General features: G+C 37.5%; 1 protein-coding gene and 1 long non-coding RNA gene across 2 annotated transcripts in view; one reads left to right on the top strand and one right to left on the bottom strand.

The window, feature by feature from the left end:
- The window catches only part of LOC126376082 (fatty acid synthase-like), a 53,790-nt gene extending 32,630 nt beyond the window's left edge, over positions 1 to 21,160 (bottom strand). The window contains exons 1-4 of the mRNA XM_050023253.1: positions 21,064 to 21,160; positions 13,774 to 13,926; positions 13,001 to 13,193; positions 119 to 239 (exon numbers count right to left, since the gene is read on the bottom strand). Coding sequence (XP_049879210.1) covers positions 119 to 239; positions 13,001 to 13,193; positions 13,774 to 13,926 — 467 coding nt within the window. The 5' untranslated portion in view covers positions 21,064 to 21,160. The remainder of the gene's footprint in view (positions 1 to 118; positions 240 to 13,000; positions 13,194 to 13,773; positions 13,927 to 21,063) is intronic.
- On the top strand, positions 7,801 to 8,956 carry LOC126376091 (uncharacterized). Its single transcript, XR_007567683.1, has 4 exons — positions 7,801 to 8,025; positions 8,289 to 8,453; positions 8,556 to 8,664; positions 8,931 to 8,956. It is a non-coding gene; the product is annotated as an uncharacterized LOC126376091 (long non-coding RNA).
- Positions 21,161 to 24,082: the final 2,922 nt, after the last annotated feature.

The following is a 24,082-nucleotide window of genomic DNA, read 5'->3' as shown; positions in this document are numbered from 1 at the left end:
ACACTAAGGTATAAGTTATTCAGAGTTTATTTGTCGATTGTGCTTATTCTTAGGTTACGATCGGTATAAAAAGTTACACCAGGTTTATTTGTAGGGCCGTGTTTGTTTTTCAACTTACCCAGTGATACCAAATCCGTTGACCTGCATCTTCTCGTAGAACCATGTCTTCTCTGATTCTGAGAAGCAGGATCCTACAAAAACTCCGGTCTTTGTGTTGCGAAGCTCTTTGGGGTTCATACCTGTAAGAAAATATATTTAAAGAATCCACCACGCTGCTCCACTGCGGGTTGGTGGGTTGGGGTTCGTATTAAAAATAGAAAATGGTACGTAATATCTAGAAGCCGTGGTAGTCCAGTGGGTAGAACGCTTGCCCCTCACTTTGGGGTCGCAGGTTCGAATCCAGCACTGGCCTAAACCAATGATTGCCGAATTTGTTTCCGAATTCATATTTGGACTATAAATAATTATCACGTGATCAGCGGTCAAGGTCATCGTGAGGTAACCCATATTCCCGAAAAATGCATTTTCGGACCTATGTGACCTAATCTGTATTGGGTTGGTTTGATTTGGAAGGTCAGATAGGCAGTCGCTTCTGTAGAAAACCGGACCTGTCAAATCTTCAGGTTAGATAAGTGGACCCTGTAAAAAACGGGATAATGCTAGGGAGATGGTAGGTGATAGAAATATATAGATAGACCCGAGACATTGTAGTTTTCTTTTTATCTACCCAGAGTAGTTTCCTCACAAAACAATTACAATGGAAAGACCTTCTTAGCGACACGGACAGTATGTGTTTGTTTTATGAATATATGACAATAACTTTTTTCTTATACACTATTTACATCCGCATGAATTTTTGAAGCCTTTAGTCCCCCCCACCCCTTCTTAATACCGACTACGGAAATCTTCATTAATTTATCAAATAAAATGCCTGTACATTTAAATTGTGCTATTCATTCAAAAACATCACGTTCTTAATTCGAATTTTAAGAATCTATAGATTTCTAATAGAAAAAAGATTCAAAATCATATTTAATTGAATACTGTCCTAAAAATATACCTCAAATACAAATCAAAAGTTTCGAAATTCAAATAGAGAAATTCGAACATTCAATTTTATTATAATTGAATGTTCTGAATATTAAAATGATCAAATTGTAAATTTCCCTAAAATAGTCACCGTGAATCACCCGCGAATGTATTGAGTTATAATTACTGAGAATAAAACTTTTAATGGATTCCAAGATAAGGGTCTTTTAACTTTCAGACTATGATATTAACCTAAATGTTCGTATTAAGAAGAAGACTAAAATGTTTCATTTATGTTTGTTGTACACAGAATCAGGAAAGCGGGATAAGCGGTCCGGAACGCGAAAGGACATTCAAAGGACATTGCGCTTTAACACCAGGGAATAAAAATTAAAACTGAAAACAACATGTTAAATAAACTAAATAATGTCATTTAATTTCACCGAAGTTTGAAATTTATACTTCTCTATAGAGTAATAAATATGACAAGAATTGGATAGTTTCTTGGGTCAAAGATAAATTATGAAATTCTGATTACTAAATAAAGACAGATCTAAAGGCGACAAAAAACGATTTCTATTTTCTATTTAACTTATTTATCAATTTAAATAAAGGAGAATGTAATAATAAGTGGGACATTTGGTCACGCTTTTATACGACGTTACAGGATTTTTTTTCATAAAAATTCCATAAGTAGTAATTTCGTGTTTTGACGTCTAGTAAAAAGTAACTGATTTGACAAGTTGGAAACTAGCCTATTCCGAAAATAAACCGTCAATAAAACACCACAACAGCTTATGAAAAATAAAACGTTCGTAATTCAAAAAACAATAAAACGGATAATCGTCATTTCCTTAGTTGTGGAGTCGCTTTATTGGCAGTGAACATAGAGCAACGAAACATACATACGACTCAGTTCTACTAGAGGTGAAAGTCGTAAAAAATATTATGTCAGCTGACTTCGCGATTACCTACTTATAGATTATAGTAGAGCTGTTGAAGATTTGCCTTCACCACCAAACACCACTGGGTCGGATAAATGGAGAGCGCTAAGTTTAGCATTAAAATAAAGAGAATGCCCAACAACACATTTCTGGTATTTAAGAGTATCAAAGAGAATACATGTTCACATTGCGGCGAACCCAACTAGTTGATCAGCTAGTTCTGCCCACATGTAACAGATGGCGTTGGCAGGTGCCCTGAAACGCGCTTACGAAGTTTGCACAGCGTGGCACACATATAACAACTTCCAACATCCAAGATCCTTAGTCACACTATGAACTTGTGGCTAGCGGGGTACTAAGCTCAGTTCGACACCCCGATATCATCCTTTCTTCTTCTATCGTTTGGATTGTGAGGTGGATGACTAACCTCATCAAACCCTGGCGTCATATTAGTAAACCTACTATTGAGCCGCCAAAGACCCCTGACATGGCTCGTGTAACGACTACCTACTTACATCATTAAGTAGTAACCGAGTTCAACGGCTTAACGTGCCTTCCGAAGCACGGACATCTTACTTTCGGAGAATTAAGGTGATCAGCCTGTAATGTCCTAATAATGGATTCAAACCCACTGGACCACAGAGGTCTGGCAGCAGCACCCCCTCGTCGCCAAAACATCTAGTAAGTGGCAAGCGAGCGCGATTCCTTGCTCTGTATTTCGGCAGTGAAAGAAAACGACCGGCTTCGAGATTGGTGCCGGCAACGGCCGAGCATTTAATCTGCGGAAAGCTTCCGAACTCGCGCTGATAAATTGGCGTCATTACAGCAACCGTGGCGTTCCTACTTCCTATCGATACGGATGATGCTTCACACCAACGCGTCTAGTTGCAAAAGGCTTAAAATATTATTATAACAATATTCATTGTCAGCACCCTCACTTTTGGCTTTTGTATACAACTTTTGGATGGTAGCTGGTATCCTTAGCTCAGTTTTAAAACTTTTAGGGATAACAGCCGACTCATAGCAATTATGTCACAGCCTGTAACTACATATTTATAAATGTAAAAATATTGTCATATCATCATGTATAGAAAAAATACAGTGTTACTACAAAACACAAACTAAAAAAAACTAGGTTTGAAATAGTATTTAGCGCCACGAAATTTAAGCGGATTTTAATGAAACTAACTTGACAAGTCATAATAATTCTATGAAGAATCTGCGACATTAGCGCCGCGGCCTTCGGGAGTTCTTTCGTATACACGGATTATATTTAAACATAGTTTATCTTTTAGGCTTTGTTTTGTAGTAACACTGATAATGTTTATCGTCAGTTTTAGATCTGTCTTTATTTATTTATTTATATTTGATCTAGGATACTGCGCAAATGTGCGCTTTGTTTAAAGATAAAAGGTAACTTAAATTATCCTACTCGCCGGAACCGCGATTTGACAGCTGTCAAACAATAAATAAAAGAAAGCCACCATGGAAAATTAAACCCTATTTCTATGTCTTTAAAAACCCATTAAATAAATCTTATTAGTTCAACAACCTTGCTTCTTTATACTGGGTTGGTGCGAATAAAAACATAGAAAAGCGAGGCATTGCATGCTGGCACTATAATATAATACATCACTTCTATCCTAAGACTTTTGACTCTGCTCACTCCATTAGGGTTTACCAGCGTGAGTTTATATATGTAGGTTTCGCTTTGTTTCGTTTCGTTTGATTTAAATCCTGTCGGTCAGATGTATTGGCGTCATTACTGGATACTTTTCGTAGCAAAGAATGACTTGATAAAATGAATGAAAGAATTACATTATACTTTCAAATGTGTAGTTTCAGTAAATTCTATGCGACGGTTGTAGCTTGTATAATCATTGCTATGTCCACGTCAACTTCGGTTACGCGTGCGCGTTTTTTTCTATCCCCTCTTCATCCCCTTAGGGGACGATTTCCGGGATAAATCTTTAGAAGTATGTTTTTTCCTACTAGGCAATAGTAAGTAAGTAATGTCGTTATCCACTAATATTTGGGTACAGGGTTCACACATTTTAGTAATTATATTACGACTTCTGGGGGGTTCAAAGCAATTCACCCAAGAAAGCAATATTGCTATTTTAGGCGAATTGCTTTGATGTGGCCTTTTTAACCCACCAGAACCTTATTCAATAAGGGACTTTCCAATCGGTGTTTCCTGAAACCACGATAGATGGCGTTGTTAAGTTTTTTCTTCGTTGAAACATCTAATTTCATGGATAACAGACATCTTTGTTTTTTGTGAAATCAAGATACAATTGCAACTTCCACACATTATTTTTCTGATCACAGTAAAGAGAAGCAATATAGGTAGCAACATCACTCTATAGATACTTACATAATGTGATCCAAATATCACGCAACAATTTATTTATTTATTTTATTTATTTATTTCAAAAATTAAGTACAAACAGTGATTATGCTAACTAGCACCGTTAAACCATGGTTTGTGTCGATGCTAGGTATCTTCGATGTCCGTCTTACATTACTTAATTAGTTTTATATAATTTGCTTCTGCCATTACATAGCAAAAATGTTAATAATTATGTACCCCAGCAATGAGAAAATAGGTAATTATCACGTTAAAAGTGAACAACGCCATCTATCGTGTGTTTAGGGAAAGTCACTGTGATATAATATTAATAACTCATTATACCTCATCATCAATTTAAGAGCCACGCTCTTGTCGGTGTAGCATTTTCCATTCCAGTCTATCAAAGGCCAATTCCTTGACTTCCCTATAAGACACGACGTTAGAATTAATAATCGTCATTGGAAATCGATTTTGGATTTTTCGTCCATACATTTTGACCATTGATTGTCATTTCATCTAAATGAGTTCAGCGGTAACAGATAGACAGGTTACTTTCGCATTTATATATAAGTACCTAATAGCTACTAGTGTTAATATAAGTACTTACCTTTTGATTTCTTGGTTGAGTTCGTTTCCAGGAATACGATTTTAAAACGTACCTTATTTCAGTTCGTTACGTGTAAACTCATTTCAACGTTGGTTTTTAAATTATATTTCAAATTAATTTTCGATTGATTTCCACAGTTAATTGGATTTCAAGTAAGTAATTATGGTTCAGTAGGTGATAAATTCATAACTTGTCAGAAATGAATATTGTTATGTGTTGTCATAATTATATTTTCAATTTTGTGGTTTTTCAACGAATGCCAAAATACAGGTAATTGGTTTATATTAACTATAAATATTAATTTATATATTATTAATTGTAAGTATGTAATTTCCAAATCTCGGGCTTATGGAATCCCGGACTTTTGGAAGGCATGTGTGGGGCCGAAGCCACGTAGAGGCCCCTTAAGACAATTTAATCTAAATGTAGTGTGACACCAACCGGCGATTATCCTTCTATGCACTATGGGAGTGCACCCACAGACAATGCAACAAATATTATTATATTAATTACTGCGGGCTTAGCACCGTAAACGCGCGACTCTTTCTTGCTTCGACATACGTCACCCGTCACTCTCTCACAGTACTGCACAGAAAGAGACAGACGATCTCTGTCCCGGCGAGAAAGAGTCGCGTGCTTACGGTGCTAGGCCCGTAGTTCTTTTTGTGGTGCCCTAGTCAGATAGGGCCTCCTATCTTATTTTCACGTGACTTAATGTAGATTTGCCGGATATGGCTTTAACTACTTGTCCGGACAGATGAAGAGCTCCTAGGGCTGTCACCCGTTACAAAATTTTATGACAACAGGCCTTAGCTTGCCCAGTCGCATGCTTGCCTCGGGTCAGATCATCATATTTGGAAGTTCACCAACCCGCAGTGGAGCAGCGTGGTGGAGTATGCTCCATACCCCCTCCGGTTGATTGAGGCGACGCCTGTGTCCAGCAGTCGGGTGTATATAGGCTGTTTATATTATGTTATGTATTAACACATAACATAAAGATAACATTAATAGCCTATATACGGAGGGGGTATGAAGTATACTCCACCACGCTGCTCCACTGCGGGCTGTTGGAGGTGTTTTTACGGTCTTACACGATCAACGCATCGCATGAACGAAGCACGGAATCAACTTAATACTTATGTTATCTAAATATATAAAAGGAGAAACTGACTGACTGATATGTCAACGCACAGCCTAAACGGCTAAACCTAGGCACTTGAAATTTGGAAGGGACGTAGCTTAGATACCGTAGAGGTGCACTATGAAAGGAATTCCCGAAATTCCCACGAAAACGGGAATTAGTGGGAAAATCCTTCCACGCGGATGAAGTCGCGGGCAAAAGCTAGTGTAATCTATGACAGTAAAGTAAATAAGTATTACGCTATGTCTAGCAACCCGGACGTTGCGTATCTATGTAAGTAGCAGAATCCATGGTATAAGAAGACCAGGTATGCTCAAAAGTGACAGCTAGCATTTCAAGGTTAGCCCAGCTGACGTCATCCCACCGTACGTAGCCATTTCGTAAAAAAATATACCCACGTCCAATGTATATTTACTTTGCAAGGAAATTCTGAACTTTTAGTAAAAGACGTTTTGAAGCATAAGGTCAAAAGAGCGAAATGTCAAGTGGTAGCAAATTGTCAAAAGAGCAGAATGTCAAAAGCGCATATTGTCAAAAGCGCACAATGTCAAAGGCGCAGAATGACAAAAGCGCATAATGTCAAAAATTCTACTTAAACGGATTAACTGCTTAGATATCGATTTCAACTTTTTTTGGTCAGTCTGACTGAGTCATGGCGGGGGAAAAAAAAAAACATGCATATTTTTTGGAATAATATTTATTTTTGTAATCAAAAATAATTATTTTTAAAAATCAACAATAAGTATAATCATCATCAACAACATCACTACTAACGACAATAATACAATTACTGTAATTTTTCAATAACAAAACAAGTCATATTTTTATATCTACTAATTTTTAATTACCATTAAAGTTTCAATAATCAGCAATTGTCATCTATATTTATTGTCGTGATCTATACATACATACGATTGTTTTATTTTTTCAAACGAAGCTGTAGGAAAATAACTTTTTTAAGAAATTGAGGAACTGTAATTGAGTTACGGTTTAATTGTTTTAAATAGCATCGGTATGTTCTATCAAATGTGATATCATATTGATTTCTTTTATTTTTTTTAATCGATTTAAAAAGCAAATTTTCAATACGTGTATCCCAATATTTTGCCTCTCGTCGTAATTTATGAATGAACAAATACAGGTTTGGCTTTTTTGGAATTCTTTTATTAAGACGGTGGTGCCAACCCTCAAGGGCGTTGGTTGTTCTATGCCGCTGTTCAGCAACGCTTAATGTATTTGCTGATTGTTTAGGGTACCAGGTGTTTTCAAAATAAACGCGAAACCGTCTCATTTCTAGTGAATCTGGTGTAGTATTTAATATATGTTGCCACGTCTCATGAATCCTATTTGCAGGTACGAGAGGAACTATTGCGCACATTCTTGTAGCATTTCTACCTTCTTTTGTTTTACCTGCAAATCGGATTCATGAGACGTGGCAACATATATTAAATACTACACCAGATTCACTAGAAATGAGACGGTTTCGCGTTTATTTTGAAAACACCTGGTACCCTAAACAATCAGCAAATACATTAAGCGTTGCTGAACAGCGGCATAGAACAACCAACGCCCTTGAGGGTTGGCACCACCGTCTTAATCGTAGACAGAGAAACTAATAGACTAAATAATGTTTTTTGTTTCATTCGCACTAGAAAGAGATAAGCCAACCCAGAAACCGTAAGAAAAAAGGGGATAGCATTATCTATTTTTTGTCCTTGTCGCTGTAACCTGTTTTTTACCTGACCACAAAACGTCAAAATGACAGTCTGTGTGCAAACATTTAACTGATTCTGCGTTTTTACTCTAAATAAATACTTATTAGTGTTTCTTAGCTTCCAAGTACATTTTTTTTGGACAAAATCAATAGCGTAATAATAACAATGCCAGTATGTAGTGTTTTAGCGTGTGAAAACAGAACATATCGAAGCAGTCCGGGTACATCCTATCACAGGTACAATTTCCATTAAATTATACCTTAAAACTCTTTATTTCTGTGTTTTATTCTCGTAAAATCTTCAATTTGGTGTTAGAAAGAGATTCCAGTGTAATAGCAGGTGATTTTTCGTGTTTTTTTCTGTAATTACAAAATCACCACGAAATTTTAGTGTTGCCTACCGAACAGTTATTTTTACCCTAAATTTTCACAAAAAAGTCATATCAAGCGGAACCAATTACTTACTGTCTATTATTATTTATATGTTGTTGTCATTAAAGGTTTCCACTTCAAGACTCAAGAACGTGAACGCACTGATTGGGTTAAAGCATGTGGAAGAACAAACTGGGAACCGCCTAAAAGTTCTGTAATATGCTCTAAGCATTTTGATGACAACTTCTTTATTAAACATGGAGATAGAACAAGTCCCAACCAAGTTCTGTCATGTAAGTTATTATATGTTCCTCTTGGATATATTATGACCAAGAAGAAGTCAATTTACCTTTCAATCAATCCTGATATTTTATAAAGTTTATTTTTATTTACAGTTGGAAAATATTTCTGTACCAAGTTGTTCACCATCCTCAATGCAACATAGTGAAGTTGCCGGCATCCCTGCCAACTATATTTAGAAGCAGGAAAATCCAACTAAGCGAGGTAAGCTACTGGTATTTGAAACAACATACATACATAAACCCACGCCCGTATTCCCCGAAGCGGTGGGCAGAACTACAAATAATCGAGAATATATTTGCAGCCACTTTTGATTAAAAATGGGAGGCCACTTTTATTCCTCTGATCGATACTATTTTCCATTTTTGTTATTTGTGTGTTGATGATTGAATTAAGAATCTGTTAACACTTTTCTCTCAATTTTTACGGCTCGAAATTGTCAATGAATGTTTTTTTTTTTATTATTTCAGCCAAAAGATCATGATTACACAGATACACCTCGGAAGAAAAAGTTAAAGCTTATGCTTGAAAGAAAAAGGGTTTTGTCAGAAACTCGATTGAAAAAACTACGTGCTGCAAGACAAGCGAACCGGCGTTTAGTAAAAAAAAAATGCTGAACTGTCTGACGTTATTGCTGAACTGCGGCTAAACTTTAAATTTTGAAAAACAGATCAACTCTTCTCTTTCATTTTTAAGAGATGATGCGTTAATAGAAGAAGCTTTCGAATCCGAGGAACTTGATTTTTCAGTAGACCATGACTATCTGCCAGATCCATCCCGTTTAACAGAATATACAAAACATGTAGTGGTATATATTGCGGGCTTTGTTGTTACCAAAGTGTCCAAAATAGTAAAGTGTCACGATTGCTTAAGTAGCATAGTGGAGATGTCAAATTTAAACTTGTTATTAATTTCCAAAAAAGACAAAGGCGGTTTGCGATATCCTTCTGCTGATGTAATAAATTTATGTGAAATTTCTGAAAGAATTTTTAGACAAAATGTCATACGGTTAAGTTTAAAAATACTGTCAACAAAAAAATATTTTAATGCTTTTAATCAGGGAATGTATACAACTAAGCCCAATTAAAGAGTTTTTTAAATTTCACGGCAACCGGTTTGACCATTCTCCTTTAGAAAGCCATGAAATGCTTTTGATGAAAGCCATAATTATGAATTATTTAAAAGTTCGGTTTCATCATTACGCCAAAAACTTATCAGAGCCTGATGTAAAAGTGCGAAATATGTACAACAAATTGACCCTGTTACGTAATCAATGAATATTTTCAGTTTATTATTTTTGTTTTTTTTTTATAGTCATTTAAACAAAGTTTCTTTGTATTAATGTGCAGTTTTATTGTTCTGTTCTACCGTCCTCTTACCCTTTACTTTTTTTAGCTTTACAGACTGCTTACCCCATATTTAACTGGGTTAAAAATCGGACTGTATAATAATATGGTGTTCAACTTAACACTGCTAATTAGCTAATTATCCATGCAAGCGAAGTTTACGACTTTGGTCGCACTGACTTAATTCACTGAATTTCTAATTCATTTGGTCGCCACTCGCAGACGACTACAGCGACTACGTTGGCCACTTGGTGTAATACGTTGAACCACTGTCGAAACTCGCTATTGGCTGTGACTAAAGTCCCTCATATAGGAACAGTTGCGTTTGGTTAAATGTATGGTCGTGGAGATCCTTGGGGGAGGCCTATGCCCAGCAGTGGGCGTCATACGGCTGTTGATGATGGTCCGCGCCACGAAAGAAGTCCCGCGGATTTTAATGGCAAGTCGCAGCGGCCGCACGACTTGTAACGGGGCGCGTATTCTTTTTTAAAGTATACAGACTTTTTTTTACGTGGCTTATTACAGTTTACCAACCATGTGGCAATATCCTTTCAATGAGTCATATTTTCCACATAGTAAAGTTTACCCTGGTTATGGGTAGTTTTTATTTGTGGCAATACGTATAAAAACTATACCTGTCTCATAGCCGGTTACACGGTGATTTAGTCTATTAGTTTCTCTGTCTACGGTCTTAATAAAAGAATTCCAAAAAAGCCAAACCTGTATTTGTTCATTCATAAATTACGACGAGAGGCAAAATATTGGGATACACGTATTGAAAATTTGCTTTTTAAATCGATTAAAAAAAATAAAAGAAATCAATATGATATCACATTTGATAGAACATACCGATGCTATTTAAAACAATTAAACCGTAACTCAATTACAGTTCCTCAATTTCTTAAAAAAGTTATTTTCCTACAGCTTCGTTTGAAAAAATAAAACAATCGTATGTATGTATAGATCACGACAATAAATATAGATGACAATTGCTGATTATTGAAACTTTAATGGTAATTAAAAATTAGTAGATATAAAAATATGACTTGTTTTGTTATTGAAAAATTACAGTAATTGTATTATTGTCGTTAGTAGTGATGTTGTTGATGATGATTATACTTATTGTTGATTTTTAAAAATAATTATTTTTGATTACAAAAATAAATATTATTCCAAAAAATATGCATGTTTTTTTTTTTCCCCCGCCATGACTCAGTCAGACTGACCAAAAAAAGTTGAAATCGATATCTAAGCAGTTAATCCGTTTAAGTAGAATTTTTGACATTATGCGCTTTTGTCATTCTGCGCCTTTGACATTGTGCGCTTTTGACAATATGCGCTTTTGACATTCTGCTCTTTTGACAATTTGCTACCACTTGACATTTCGCTCTTTTGACCTTATGCTTCAAAACGAAGACTTACTTATATTTATTTTTATATAAGTATGTGTGAAATAATAGTAATTAAATATATTAGTGAGGAGCTCGGTGGCGCAGCGGTTAACGCGCTCGGACTGCGATTGTTGAAGTTAAGCATCTTTCGCAAAGGCCGGTCATAGGATGGGTGACCACAAAAAAAAAAACATCTCGAACTCCTCCGTGCTTCGGAAGGCACGTTAAGCCGTTGATCCCGGCTGCATTGGCAGTCGTTAATAACCATCAATCCTCACTGGGCCCGCGTGATGGTTTAAGGCCCGATCTCCCTATCCATCCATAGGGAAGGCCTGTGCCCCAGCAGTGGGGACGTTAATGGGCTGATGATGATGAAATATATTAGTCTATTAAATATTTATATTCCTATTATATTCATATTAATATGATGAAATATATTAGTAATTCAATTAATTTTCAACAGGTAATAAAATTTACGTCCATGTAATGTTGGAGATACCAATTTAATGGTATTACTTACGTCATCAAGGGCTAGCAATAGAGGCTTGTCATAGGATTGAACATAAGTACCTGGTCTTCTTATACGATGGCAGACTCTTCAAGTAAAGCAATACATATGGCACTTATTACAATAGCATAAATCTCAGCGGATCCTATTTTCTGGTTGGATTACGCTGAAACCGTTTCGAGGAAGGATGTTTTCAGGTATTTACTTTTCCCTGATGCTGGCTTCTTTTATAAATTGAAAAGGATCTTATTCGGATTGCTGGATTATTGTAATTTTCATCCTAGCTTATTATCCCGGAAAGTCTGATAATGATTTCTTCCGTCAAACTAATGGAGAACATTTAGAAGGGGACTTAGTTCGGGAGTTCAGTACAATGTGGGATTTTACAGGCTGCGTTCTTAAAAAACATTATCTTAGATGGCGCTGTACAGTCATGAGCAATATCATGTACCTAATTTAGAACCCTGTCGCACTATCATATTTGACATTTAATGAGCTTTCGGTTTAATTTGTTAAAAAAAGTTAATGTGACATGGTTTCAAAGTGTATATTAGTACTCGTGACCGTACATATTTTTCTATGTTTAACCTGCTAATTTCATGGATAAACATAATTATGTATCTTTTATCTTTGTTTTTGGGTATAAATTTTTACAGAAGCTACTGCCTGCCTGACCTTCCAACCCGCGAAGGGAAACCCAGCCCAATACAGGTAAGGTCACATACATCCGAAAACGTATTTCTCGGGAATGCGGGTTTCCTCACGAAGTTTTCCTTCACCGCTAAGCACGTGATAATCATTTATGATCCTAACATGAATCAACAAATTCGACCTACATTGGTTTAGGCCTGTGCTGGGATTCAAACCTGCGACCTAAAAATGAGAGGCTAGCGTTCTACCAACTAGGCTACCACGGCTCTGGTCAGGTCCTTATAATAATAAGTTATTTCTTTATTTTGGAAAACAAAGAGTTCCATTCGTGTTAGTAGCACTTAAAGTAGGTTATCAGGTTAGTAGGTTCATCATCATCATCAATTTAAGAGCCACGCTCTTGTCGGTGTAGCATTCTCCAAGCTGCTTTTTAGGGAAAAATAGGGCATTGGTTTCCCTCTTGCCTTCCGCCCCGCAGTACTCTGTCTGACGCAAGTGGGATGGCGCCCAGAGTAGTCTATTACAAAGCCATACTAGGACTCCTGTCCTCCGCCTCTGAATAGTACTGACAGTTACTGCTGCCCTCAGTTGCTGCTGGTTAGTAGGTTATCTCAGCAAAAAATGAGGGAATTGTGAGGACTTACCAGCATCAATAACAGCTTCATAAGCCTTTTCAAGCAGGATCCTGCACATGGGGTCCATAGTGTGAGCTTGTTTGTAATGGACCCCGAAGAAGGATGCATCGAATTTGTTGACATTGTTGATCTTGCCAGTACGCTGTGGAATCTCAGGGTGGGCGAGCTTCCATCGTCGACCGTCGCCGGAGATCAGGTCCACCTGAAATGGTAGACAAGTTGGTGATTGCTTTTAGAGAAAAAATCTCCTTGTTTTCATGTGTTATTTTAGATTTGCCGCAGATGGCATTAACTACTTGGACAAATGGGGAGCGCTGAGGACCCGGGACAAAATTTAAGACAACAGGCCTGACGGTGCTCAGTTGGGAAAAAGAAAGAATTCGATAGCGATAAGCGCTGAATGAGGGAATTCTAATACCAGAGTTATTAAACATTAACTTCATGTCTCTACTTTTCACAGAGTCCGTTTACCTAACCTGAAGTTTTGACAGGTCCGATTTATAGACGCGACTGCCTATTTTCAACTCGTGACGTGGTAGGCGTAGGTGTATAGTGTATTATATGTCGCAGTCGGATTGTATAATCCGCTGTATTACATTACAGCTAGCTGTTTTAAAAAACAGGGCCGTTTTGTAATGCGGCGGTTCAGTCTTTAAGAAACTTCTGTAAAAACCGGTCCTGTCAAAATTAAATCTTCAGGTTAGGTAAGCGGACCCTGTGAAAAACGGGATAATGCTAGGGAGATGATCTAAGTAAAAGTGAAACATAGTATATTAAATTACCTTATTGAACAAGTTCTCCCTGAGATCGATGACGGAGTCTGAGTCCGGGAAGTACCCTGAGATACCGGAGATCAGAACCTCGTCTCCGGGCGGTGGGTGCGACAGCCGGTGTCCTGACGTCAGTCGGTCCTCAGCCACTGTTGTTGGCGCCATCTGAGGATTAACAAAAATAATGCATGAAAAAGTTAACATAACATAAGCTTACTTGGTCCATTGGTTGAGCGTTGTGCTCACGATCCGAAGGTCCCGGGTTCGAATACCGGTGGGCTCAAATCACAAAAATCACTTTGTGATCCGTAGTTTGGATAGGACATTACAGGCTAATCACCTGATTGTCCAAAAAGTAAGATGATCCGTGCTTCGGAAGGCACGTTAAGCCGTTGGTCCCGGTTATTACTTACAGATGTAAGTATGTAGTCGTTACATGAGTTATGTTAGGGGCCTTTGGCGACTCGGTTATAACCCTGATGGCAGGGTTGATGGGGTTGGTAATCCACCTCACAATCCACACGATAGAAGAAGCTCTATATCCCATTTGGCGTACCTAGTTAGAGGTACAGTCATGAGCAATATAATGTACCTACTTTAGGACTCTGTCGCACTAACATATTTGAAATTTAGCGAGACTTACAGTTCAATTTGTCAAAAAAGTTAATGTGACACGGTACCAAAGTGTATCACATTAATGCTCGTGAGCGTACATCCATCGCAAGATGAACTAAGTACCCACACCTCATAGAACTTTACTTTGCTTTTTTGTTATTTCTTTTTGTTTTCTTTTAATGGTTTTTTTGGGTATTAATTTTATATTTATAGGTGATGGTGTAGTGTGCGTTTTATACCTCCCACCTCCCTAATTATTTTTATCCAGGAAACATAAGGCTGCAATATAATGACATTTAGAATTATTCAACAGTATCGCCCATAGTTGATGTGCTATAAACATTCTTCATTGACCCTTAACTGCATTGTATTTTAATCTGACGTTACAGTTAGGTATGTTATGCGTAAACATGAGGTTTGCATTATTAATTTAAAAAAAAAAAAGCTATTTCAAAGTATATTCAATGAAAACATGTCTAAAAGGCAAGGCTTTTGGAATAAGTTTAAAATATATTTGAGTCATTTGTTACTAACGATACATTACTAACATAATTACTTATTGAACGACCTCCGTGGTCCAGTGGTTGGGATTCACGATCCCGATCACGGGTTCGATTCTCTGTGGGGACATATCACAAAAATTACTTTGTGGTCCCTAGTTTGTTTAGGACATTACAGGCTGATCACCTGTTTGTCCGAAATCCGTGCTTCGGAAGGCATGCTAAAACGTTGGTCTCGGTTAATAATAATAATATACTTTATTGAGCACAATGGACACAAAATACAGAGATAAGGACAGCATATACAGAAAAGCACAACAGGCGGCCTTATTGCTCATGCAGCAATTTCTTCCAGGCAACCTTTGTCCACTTACTGATGTAAGTAAGTAGTCGTTACATGGGCCATGTCAGGGCCTTTGGCGGCTCAATAGTAACCCAGACACCAGGGTTGATGAGGTTGGTACTCTACCTCACAACCCACACGGTAGAAGAAGAAGATGGTATCTGGATGAACAGAGCCATAAGTAATAAGAAAACAACTTGAAGTCACGTTTGATAGGAAGTATTAAGATAGATTGGGTGGATATGAGGTGGTAACTGATCAGCACATCGTCCATAATAATGGTCCATAATGTTAGATAAAAAGAATTATTATTCTACTGTCGGTTTTTGCGACTTGCCCGGGATGATTTACAACAATAACAATATCTATGCGGGTATACCCAATGCGACGTCGTAACATAAATGCGATTAAATATTTTATGATGAGCAGTTAAACGCGTTCTATGTTTTTTTATTCTCTCCCATTCAAACATAGAAGGGTTTTAATTATTTTAACGTGGTTATAATTAAAAAAATAGCTACTTTCTTCTCTGTTGGATGGTGCCTATAAGTAGACACAAACATTCCGAGTTATACGCTCCGCACGCCTTACGCCGTCGCACGCTTTACTATGTACCTATTATACTTGTTTAACATATGGCGTGCGAAGCATGGAGTACAGGCATGTGCCCGCCTCACAATTTTTGTATTATTTATAATTATTTTGACAACTACAGTAACTTGTCGCTCCTGTCATCTTCTCTAGCCATAGAGGCAGCCAATCAGCTCGCGACACCAAACACTTCAGGACCCCGATACCCACCCCGCCGGAGTGGTCGACGATTTCCCTCAATCAGCGCTAATCGCTATCGCCCCACTATGGTCGATTAATTCTTTCAAATATTTTTACTCTCAGACGACGCCCTGAGCCGAGGTTCGCGCCCAACTGGCATCATTCTACGACTAGTGTTGACAAAGTCATTGGAAATATGCTTATCCGTTTTTCTACGAAACTTCTACAATCATTTAGTCATACTTAGGCAATCGTAAATAGGTGCTTCCGGTTCGAACCTGCTATTATTAACCCGGGTTTTTCCACGCGCACATCGTCATAGTAATTGTGTAGGTAGTAAGTACATCACAACAATAAACAACACATACCTAATTGTAATTTATTAATATTACAAAGAAATGAAATGTCTTAAACGTTGTACCGGGTGAGAGCCTTCAGCGCTCCCCATTTGCCCGGCTAAGTAGTTAATGCCATCTGCGGCAAATCTACAATAAGTCACGTCAAAAAAAAACACCGAGACAAGGTCGCCAACAATGTATATCGAAATGGCGGCGTTGCTAACGCGTCGCCATGTTAGTTCAGTACAAACGTGCATTTCAATTTGAATTGTTTGGCGACCATGGCTGGCGACGTGGCCATGGTAGGGCTTCATGAGTTAAGGCTTTAAGGGAAGGTGTTTGTGTGTATAGTGGTACTACTGCCACTTTCATGTTACAATACAATCTGCTAATTGTTCACCGTATTACCGACAGAACAGAGGTCTGGGGTCAAACAAACACATTTAAATTTAATGAAGAATTTATTATACAAATCCATTCGCAACGAGTTCCTACTCTTTTAACAAATAAAATGTACGTTTTGTTTGACTACGACCAACCAGGATTTAATAAGATTAACGAACCTATTGTTCTTTAGGAAAAGTTTTTTTTAAAATATTTTTTTTTATGTGACCTGCGGTCATGTAATTAATGCAATTTGCGGCAAATTTACAATAAGTCACCGTCAAAAAAAAAAGCTTGTGACGCCATTGGATGTGGCTTTAACTACTTAGCCGGACAAATGGAGAGCGCTGAGGGCTTACCAGAAGAAAAAAATAATACAAACATCATGTTGAGGGTGCCCAGTTGGACGTGAACTTCAGCTCAGGACGTCATCTGAGGGGATTATATCTGAAAAAATTACTCGACTCTAGTGGGCCGATAGCGATAAGCGCTGAATGAGGGAAATCGTCGACCAAGCCGGCGGGGTCAGTATCAGGAATTAATAGGTACTTATAGTATTTTTTTTAATGTTGTTTTAATACTCTGTTGTTGGTAAGTGAATCTACAAGGTTAGTACCTGTGCTATATGTCTAGCAGTTCCTGGTGCCTGAAAGAAATTGCTTTAGAGCAATAAGGCCATTTGCACTTTTTATTTGGGGGTATTTATGCATTAATTAGTGTATAAATTTGTGGGTTCCTCAGAACTTAAGGGTTCCGTAGAAAAGTCACCAGGGTTCCGAAAAAACATTCAAAATTAAAGTGAAAATTGTTTCCTCTTTATTTAGTTATAAGTAATGTGTTTTTTATAAAAGTTTGTGCTTTTTTTTAAGTTACGGTGTCTTTGATTTGTAATCAATTGGTATGGGGTTCGATTAAATGATGTGTAGGTATTTAGTGGGTGTTCCGTTATCTATAAAGTTAGGAAGCATCAACATGCTTCCATGCTTTTAGGCAACCCTAAGACTGTTAATTCGTAGTTCTAAATATAATTCATTTATATGCAATAAAAAGGATACAATTTGCGGTCGGTTTGCATTTAAAACATTTGTATTACAATTTTAGTTATTTAAATTATAATATGCAAATAATAATATAATTATAATAAAAGTAGAGATAGCGCGTTTCAAGTGCAGTTTACTTAAGAAGTGGCACCAATTTTTTTAAATACCTACTCGTGCAGAGTGTACGGTTTTTTTACGCCGCCTTATGTAAGTAGTTTGTCACTTTGAAATTCTGGTTCCAAATAGTTTCCTTCTCGTCCTAGCATTAGTCACAATAGGTTAGTTTCCAACTAGTCAAATCAGTTACTTTTTATTAAACGTCAAAACACGAAACTATGGAATTTGTATTAAAAAGCACCCTGTGACGACATAGAAAAACGTGACAAAATGTCGGACATATTGGTCGATTTTCTTAAGTTAAATAATAAAAAAAAACGTTTGGTGTCACCTTTAGATCTGTCTTTATTTAGTAAAATCAGAATTTAGGAAACTACCCAATTATTCTATCAAAACAACTAGGTATTTAACTAATAACACAAATATTCATCAAATTCGAAACGTAAACTGTGTGACTGAATAAGAAATAGTCAAGTTCTTGTTGTTTACCTGTATGTATAATTAATTGAGTAGGTACATAGGACTGTAGGACTGTTGCAAATGTAATTCTAAGTCAGATGTTAATTTACAAAGTCACCAAAACGTAGGCTTATTCAATCGAATGAAATTCATTACTTCATTCATTTAGGCCCAACTTGCTTTAACTTCTTTTTTCAAAATCTCATTCTCAATTTGCCGCGTAACGCGTAAGAACGAGCGAGACAGACTGTTCGCGCGTTCCCACTCACTTCTTACAGCTTCCGGCCATTAAAAACTAAAGTAATACAGAGGAGGTGAGATCGGTCTCCGATATAAAAAGACGCGGGCGGAGATTTTTTTTTGACTTATTGTAGTTTAGCAGATGTCATTAACTACTTGTCCGGACAAATGGGGAGCGCTGAGAGCTCTCATCCGGTACAAAATTTAAGACAGCAAGCCTGAGGGTGCCCAGTTGGGCGCGAACCTCGGCTCAGGGCGTCGTCTGAGGGGATCATATTTGAAAGAATTAATCGACCCTAGTGGGTCGATACCGATAAGCGCTGATTGAGGGAAATCGTCAACCACAAAATGACCGTGACAACATTTTATCACATTGCGCATGTCAGCCCTGGTTGCATTATACCATGGGTATAACAAAAACTAAAGAGAACCATATTGAAGACCATAGAGAACCGGAGAGGAAATATGATTGGCCACCTGATACGACACGATTCATTTATAACAAACATCATAGAAGGAAAAATTGAAGGGAAGAGAGGAAGGGGTAGACCTAGGAGAACATTTATGAAACAAATAAAAGAGAAGGTGCAGGTCGTGTCGTATCAGGAGGTGAAGGTTTTGGCGGAAAGGAGGGAGAATGGCGATTACTCCACCGACGAAACTCTCTCTTAAATAAAGAGAGAGATAACAAAAACTACGAAATACTAACTAAATCAAATCGCCCGTTCGAATTCTTCGGAGTTTGAGACTAATCCTGCCACTGGATTTAAACAGATTACCACTCAATTATTTATTAGTCATCATCTAAAGATGCAAATCCGATTGATTTCCAGGTTACGTTCCCTAAAACCAAAATAGATGGCGATGTACAGATTTAACGTCATAATTACCAATTTTCTCATTGCTCGAGCTAAGTACATTAATTATTGAATTGTTGCTTCATACTTGGATCAGGTATAGAATTATGTTAATACCAATATTGCTTCTGTTTATTTTGATCAGGATAATAATGGGTGGAAGATGTGTTGTGCCTAGGTGTAATAACAAGGGTCATCATTTATACCCAAAAACAAAGATACTTAAATGTTTGTTTTGCAAATGTTTGTTGTTGATCTCTGCCTACCTCAACGGGATTTAGCTGTGATCTTTTGTGTAAATGAGTTGTGACCTTTCTCTTCTTCTATCATGTTGGTTGTGAGATCAATGACCGAGCTTACCAACCCAGGGTATCGAGTGGTCAATGGCCCCTGACATGGCTTATGTAACGACTACGTACTTATGTAAGTAATGACGTCAGTAAGCAGTGACCAGGACCAACGGCTTAACGTGCCTTTGAAGTAACTTTAAGGCAGATACGACCAGAAAACATTAGAAAACTCTTCGACAACTTCTTCAATCGTGTGGGTTGTGAAGTGGATTACCAACCTCAGCAACCCTGGTGTCAGGTTTATTATTGAGCCGCCAAAGGCCCTTGACATGACTCATGTAACGACTACGTTCTCTTATCTTTGTGTAACTAAACACGGTTGGGTCAACATAGGCAATACAGCTCACCACCTATCACGCTATTCACAGAAAGCCCAATGAGGTGCGGGTACTTGATTTATCTTGCGATGGTACCTCTGACTACCCCAATTGTGATATACTCGTGAGCTTATGTAAGTATGTTGAAGAAAACCTCAAACTCAAAAATACATTTATTCAGTTGTTAACTTATTTCCACTTTGAATCGTTAATTTTTACATACTTAAATATATTTTTTATCGAACGTGTTACAACTTGAAAATTCGAGTAAAAAGAACGATTTCAAAAATCTTGGTAAATCTATTTACTTTGGTACGGTCACGAGTACTAATATGTATACACTTTGAAACCATATCACATAATTTTTTTTGAGAAATTAAACCGTAAGGGTGGCTTGCGTAAGGGTCTTTAAACATGTTTAGTGGCCCACTAACTAACACAAGCCACCCTTAGTCTCATTAAATGTCAAATATGATAGTGCGACAGGGTTCTAAAGTGGGTACATGTTTTTTTTTTGGCGTGAGTAATTGTAGATTTGCCGCAGATGGCATTAACTACTTGGCCGGACAATTGGGTACATGATATTGCTCAGGACTGTACAAAAAAAAAAACAAGCTGTTATTTTATTTAAACAGAAACTTTACAAAAAAGGTTATTATAAAGTTAGTGATTATTTAGAAGATATGAATGCATGGGATTAACTGTCTGAGAACTGATATTAGGCAGCTAAATTACTCTATTGTATAACAATATTTTATGTATATATTTTTTTTAAAGAACGTCTAGGGCTCTGTGCCGAGGTTTTTCTTGCAGCTTCTTTTCCCCGGCTTACATACAGGTTGTGAGAAGCTGCAGTAGTTTTAGGCGGATGAGATGTTCGTTATGTAAAAATTGACGATTCAAAGTGTAACTATGTTAACTACTCAATACAGATATTTTTGAATTTGAATTTAAATTAAGTTCCGACTCACCTTTGATTTTCCCAACTCAACTTCACTAAAAACAAGTTCAAACTTTACAACTGTTGTACCACCGAGGAATCCAACGCGAACACCGGCTACAACCCACTCGCGTCTGCACTTGAATCGATTGAACACACCTTTATAAAACTAACTATTAAAAAATATTTACATACAGGATGCTTTCGTATTCGTTCAACCGACTTTGCAAAAGAGGGTGTTTGTTTCGCTGTTTGGAATGAAAATATACAACTTGTGTCGAGTAAATGTATTGTTTAATTGTTAAAAAATAAACATGTTGTTGAATTTGAGAAGTTTTTTGCGCCGCTTCTCTTCAGCGTCATAGGATAAGGCATAATACTACGAACGGCAATTCTCCGCTCCCCGCGAGCGTCCGAGCTAGGTTTACCTCACCCCCTCGAACATAGTTTAGACTCGAATCGTATGGCGTCAGACGTACCACACACAGATGTGCGTGTAGAATAACATCAATGTGTGGTGTCTGTGTAAAACGAGATGTTTTGTATGAAGTGTCCGGGGTGTGTCAGCGTTCCAAAGTGATGACAGGCTAACCTAACCAAACTCAGGACCTCCAGATCGAGAGACCAACCTTGTCCGAGAGCGTTTGTATCAGAAATATTCAGTAAATAACTCTTACATTTTATTTTTTCGTAAAAACTTTTAGTTCTAGGTTACGGTCCCCAAAAAAATATAGAAGGCGCTGTCTAGATTTAACATGATAATTACCTATTTTCTGATTACTCGGGTACACCATTATTCAAATATATGATGTAATGGCAGAAGCATTATATAAAAAATAATTTGTGGCTTGATATTTGGTTCAGATTGTGTATAGAATTATGTTGGTACCTAATATTGATTCTCTTTATTTTGATCAGAATTATAAGCGGTGGAATATGTTTCTGCCGGAGTTTAATAGGAAGGGTCATCATCATCATCAGCCCATTAACGTCCCCACTGCTGGGGCACGGGCCTTCCCTATGGATGGATAGGGAGATCGGGCCTTAAACCACCACGCGGGCCCAGTGCGGATTGATGGTTATTAACGACTGCTAATGCAGCCGGGACCAACGGCTTAACGTGCCTTCCGAAGCACGGAGGAGCTCGAGATGAAAACTTTTTTTGTGGTCACCCATCCCACCGGCCTTTGCGAAAGTTGCTTAACTTCAACAATCGCAGACCGAGCGATAATAAAAAGGGTATTTATACTCAAAAACAACAATAAAAGGTGTATTGTATATATCTGTTGTCCATGAAATTAGTAGATTAAACGAAGGCAAAATTTTTACAGTTTCATTTATTTTTTGTTTTGGGAAACGTAGCCGGAAAGTCCCTCATACTCGTACAGCAATAACTGTACCTAACTATTCTTAGTTTTAAGCTTAAGCCGAGCCAATCCATCGCAAGCTCCAGCCGCTAATCTAAGTACAGATAAGCCACTGGCGGGAACTTGCCGTTTGACTTGCGAGTTCAAGTCGATTGATCGGCTGGAAGGCACGTACTGGGGAGCAGATTATCGCAAACAGCTTTTGATTTGTTTATTTATTTCCAAACTTAGTCACACAGTCACGTCTATAACTTCACAGGGTTGGAAAATGTCAGTTATTCTCATAAGGACAGACTCTTAAGAAGATAAATAGATAAAATCACAAGCGCAGACACACACAGACAGACAGATACCTTGACAGAGTCACAGACACACAAGCAGACAGAGTCGCAGACAGATGGTCACAGACACACAGACAGGCCTCTGCCTGACACAGGCAGACAGAGTCACAGACAGACAGAGTCACATACAGACAAACAGAGTCACAGACACACAAGACAGAAAGAGTCACATACACACAGATAGATAGACTATAGACAACATGTTCTAGCCTATTTGACGAATCATGACTAGAATGACTTAGTGCGAAAGAGACGAAAGATACGTCACTCCAATTATGCTACGTTAAATAAATAGTAGGGCACTGTGTCACCAAGACACTAGGGGGAGTTAAAAAAACCATATTAAAACAATAATTCATCTAAGAAAACAATATTGCTATTTGACATTTGGTGATATTGTGCATTTACTTTTATATACTTACACGAATGTCAAATTGCAATAATTGCTCTTTTAAGTGACCATTTTAACCCCTCGGGTGTCAACTTCAAGGTACATTTTGTTGATGGCGCAACCGTGGTGTTCTAGTAAGATAACCCACCAAATCTAACATAATATGAAAATAGATAATCCGAATTTGCTGTGGGTAAATACAAACTCTTATTGCGGCCCTGTACACATGCCTAGAATACGGAGATATACGGTAAGTTATTAAACACCCTGTTAATAAAAGCCACGTCACATTTCTACTACTGACATGTGGCAGTAGTGGGAAAATTCAGTCAGTTTCAATAAAGTCGAATCTAGTAAGCAAACAGTAAGAAGCAAATGGAATTCTTTAGTCTCTGCTCACCCCGGAGGGAAATAGGTGTATGTCTGTAGTAATCAAACAACCGACACTGTTCCTTACGTTTATGCATCACAGAGTATTTTTCACATACTTAAAACTATTTCAAATACCTAAACAGTCAATAAGGCACGCTTGTTTTTTATTTTTCCAGCCAAGTAGTTAATGCCATCTACGGCAAATCTACAATAAGTCACGTCAAAAAAGAAAACGCTCGTTTTGATAAAAAAAAATGATCATAACTTCTAATTTTGAATAACTAGCGCCTTACTTAAGTATTATTTATTATTACCACCTTTACAATACATAACATAACGTATTAGAACAAATACTTAATTGTACAATCAGTATCATCATCATCATCAGCCCATTAACGTCCCCACTGCTGGGGCAATCAATATAGGTATTTATTTATTTATTAAAAACACAATACAATAATATTCTTATCCTACCAGCAACGTTAGCATTAAAAAAAAGTTTTCATCTCGAGGTCCTCCGTGCTTCGGAAGACACGTTAAGCCGTTGCTCCCGGCTGCATTAGCAGTCGTTAACAACCA

The sequence above is a fragment of the Pectinophora gossypiella genome, chromosome 20, assembly GCF_024362695.1.
Source record: "Pectinophora gossypiella chromosome 20, ilPecGoss1.1, whole genome shotgun sequence".
NCBI classification, from domain to species: domain Eukaryota; kingdom Metazoa; phylum Arthropoda; class Insecta; order Lepidoptera; family Gelechiidae; genus Pectinophora; species Pectinophora gossypiella.
This window is presented reverse-complemented; position numbering and strand designations above follow the sequence as displayed.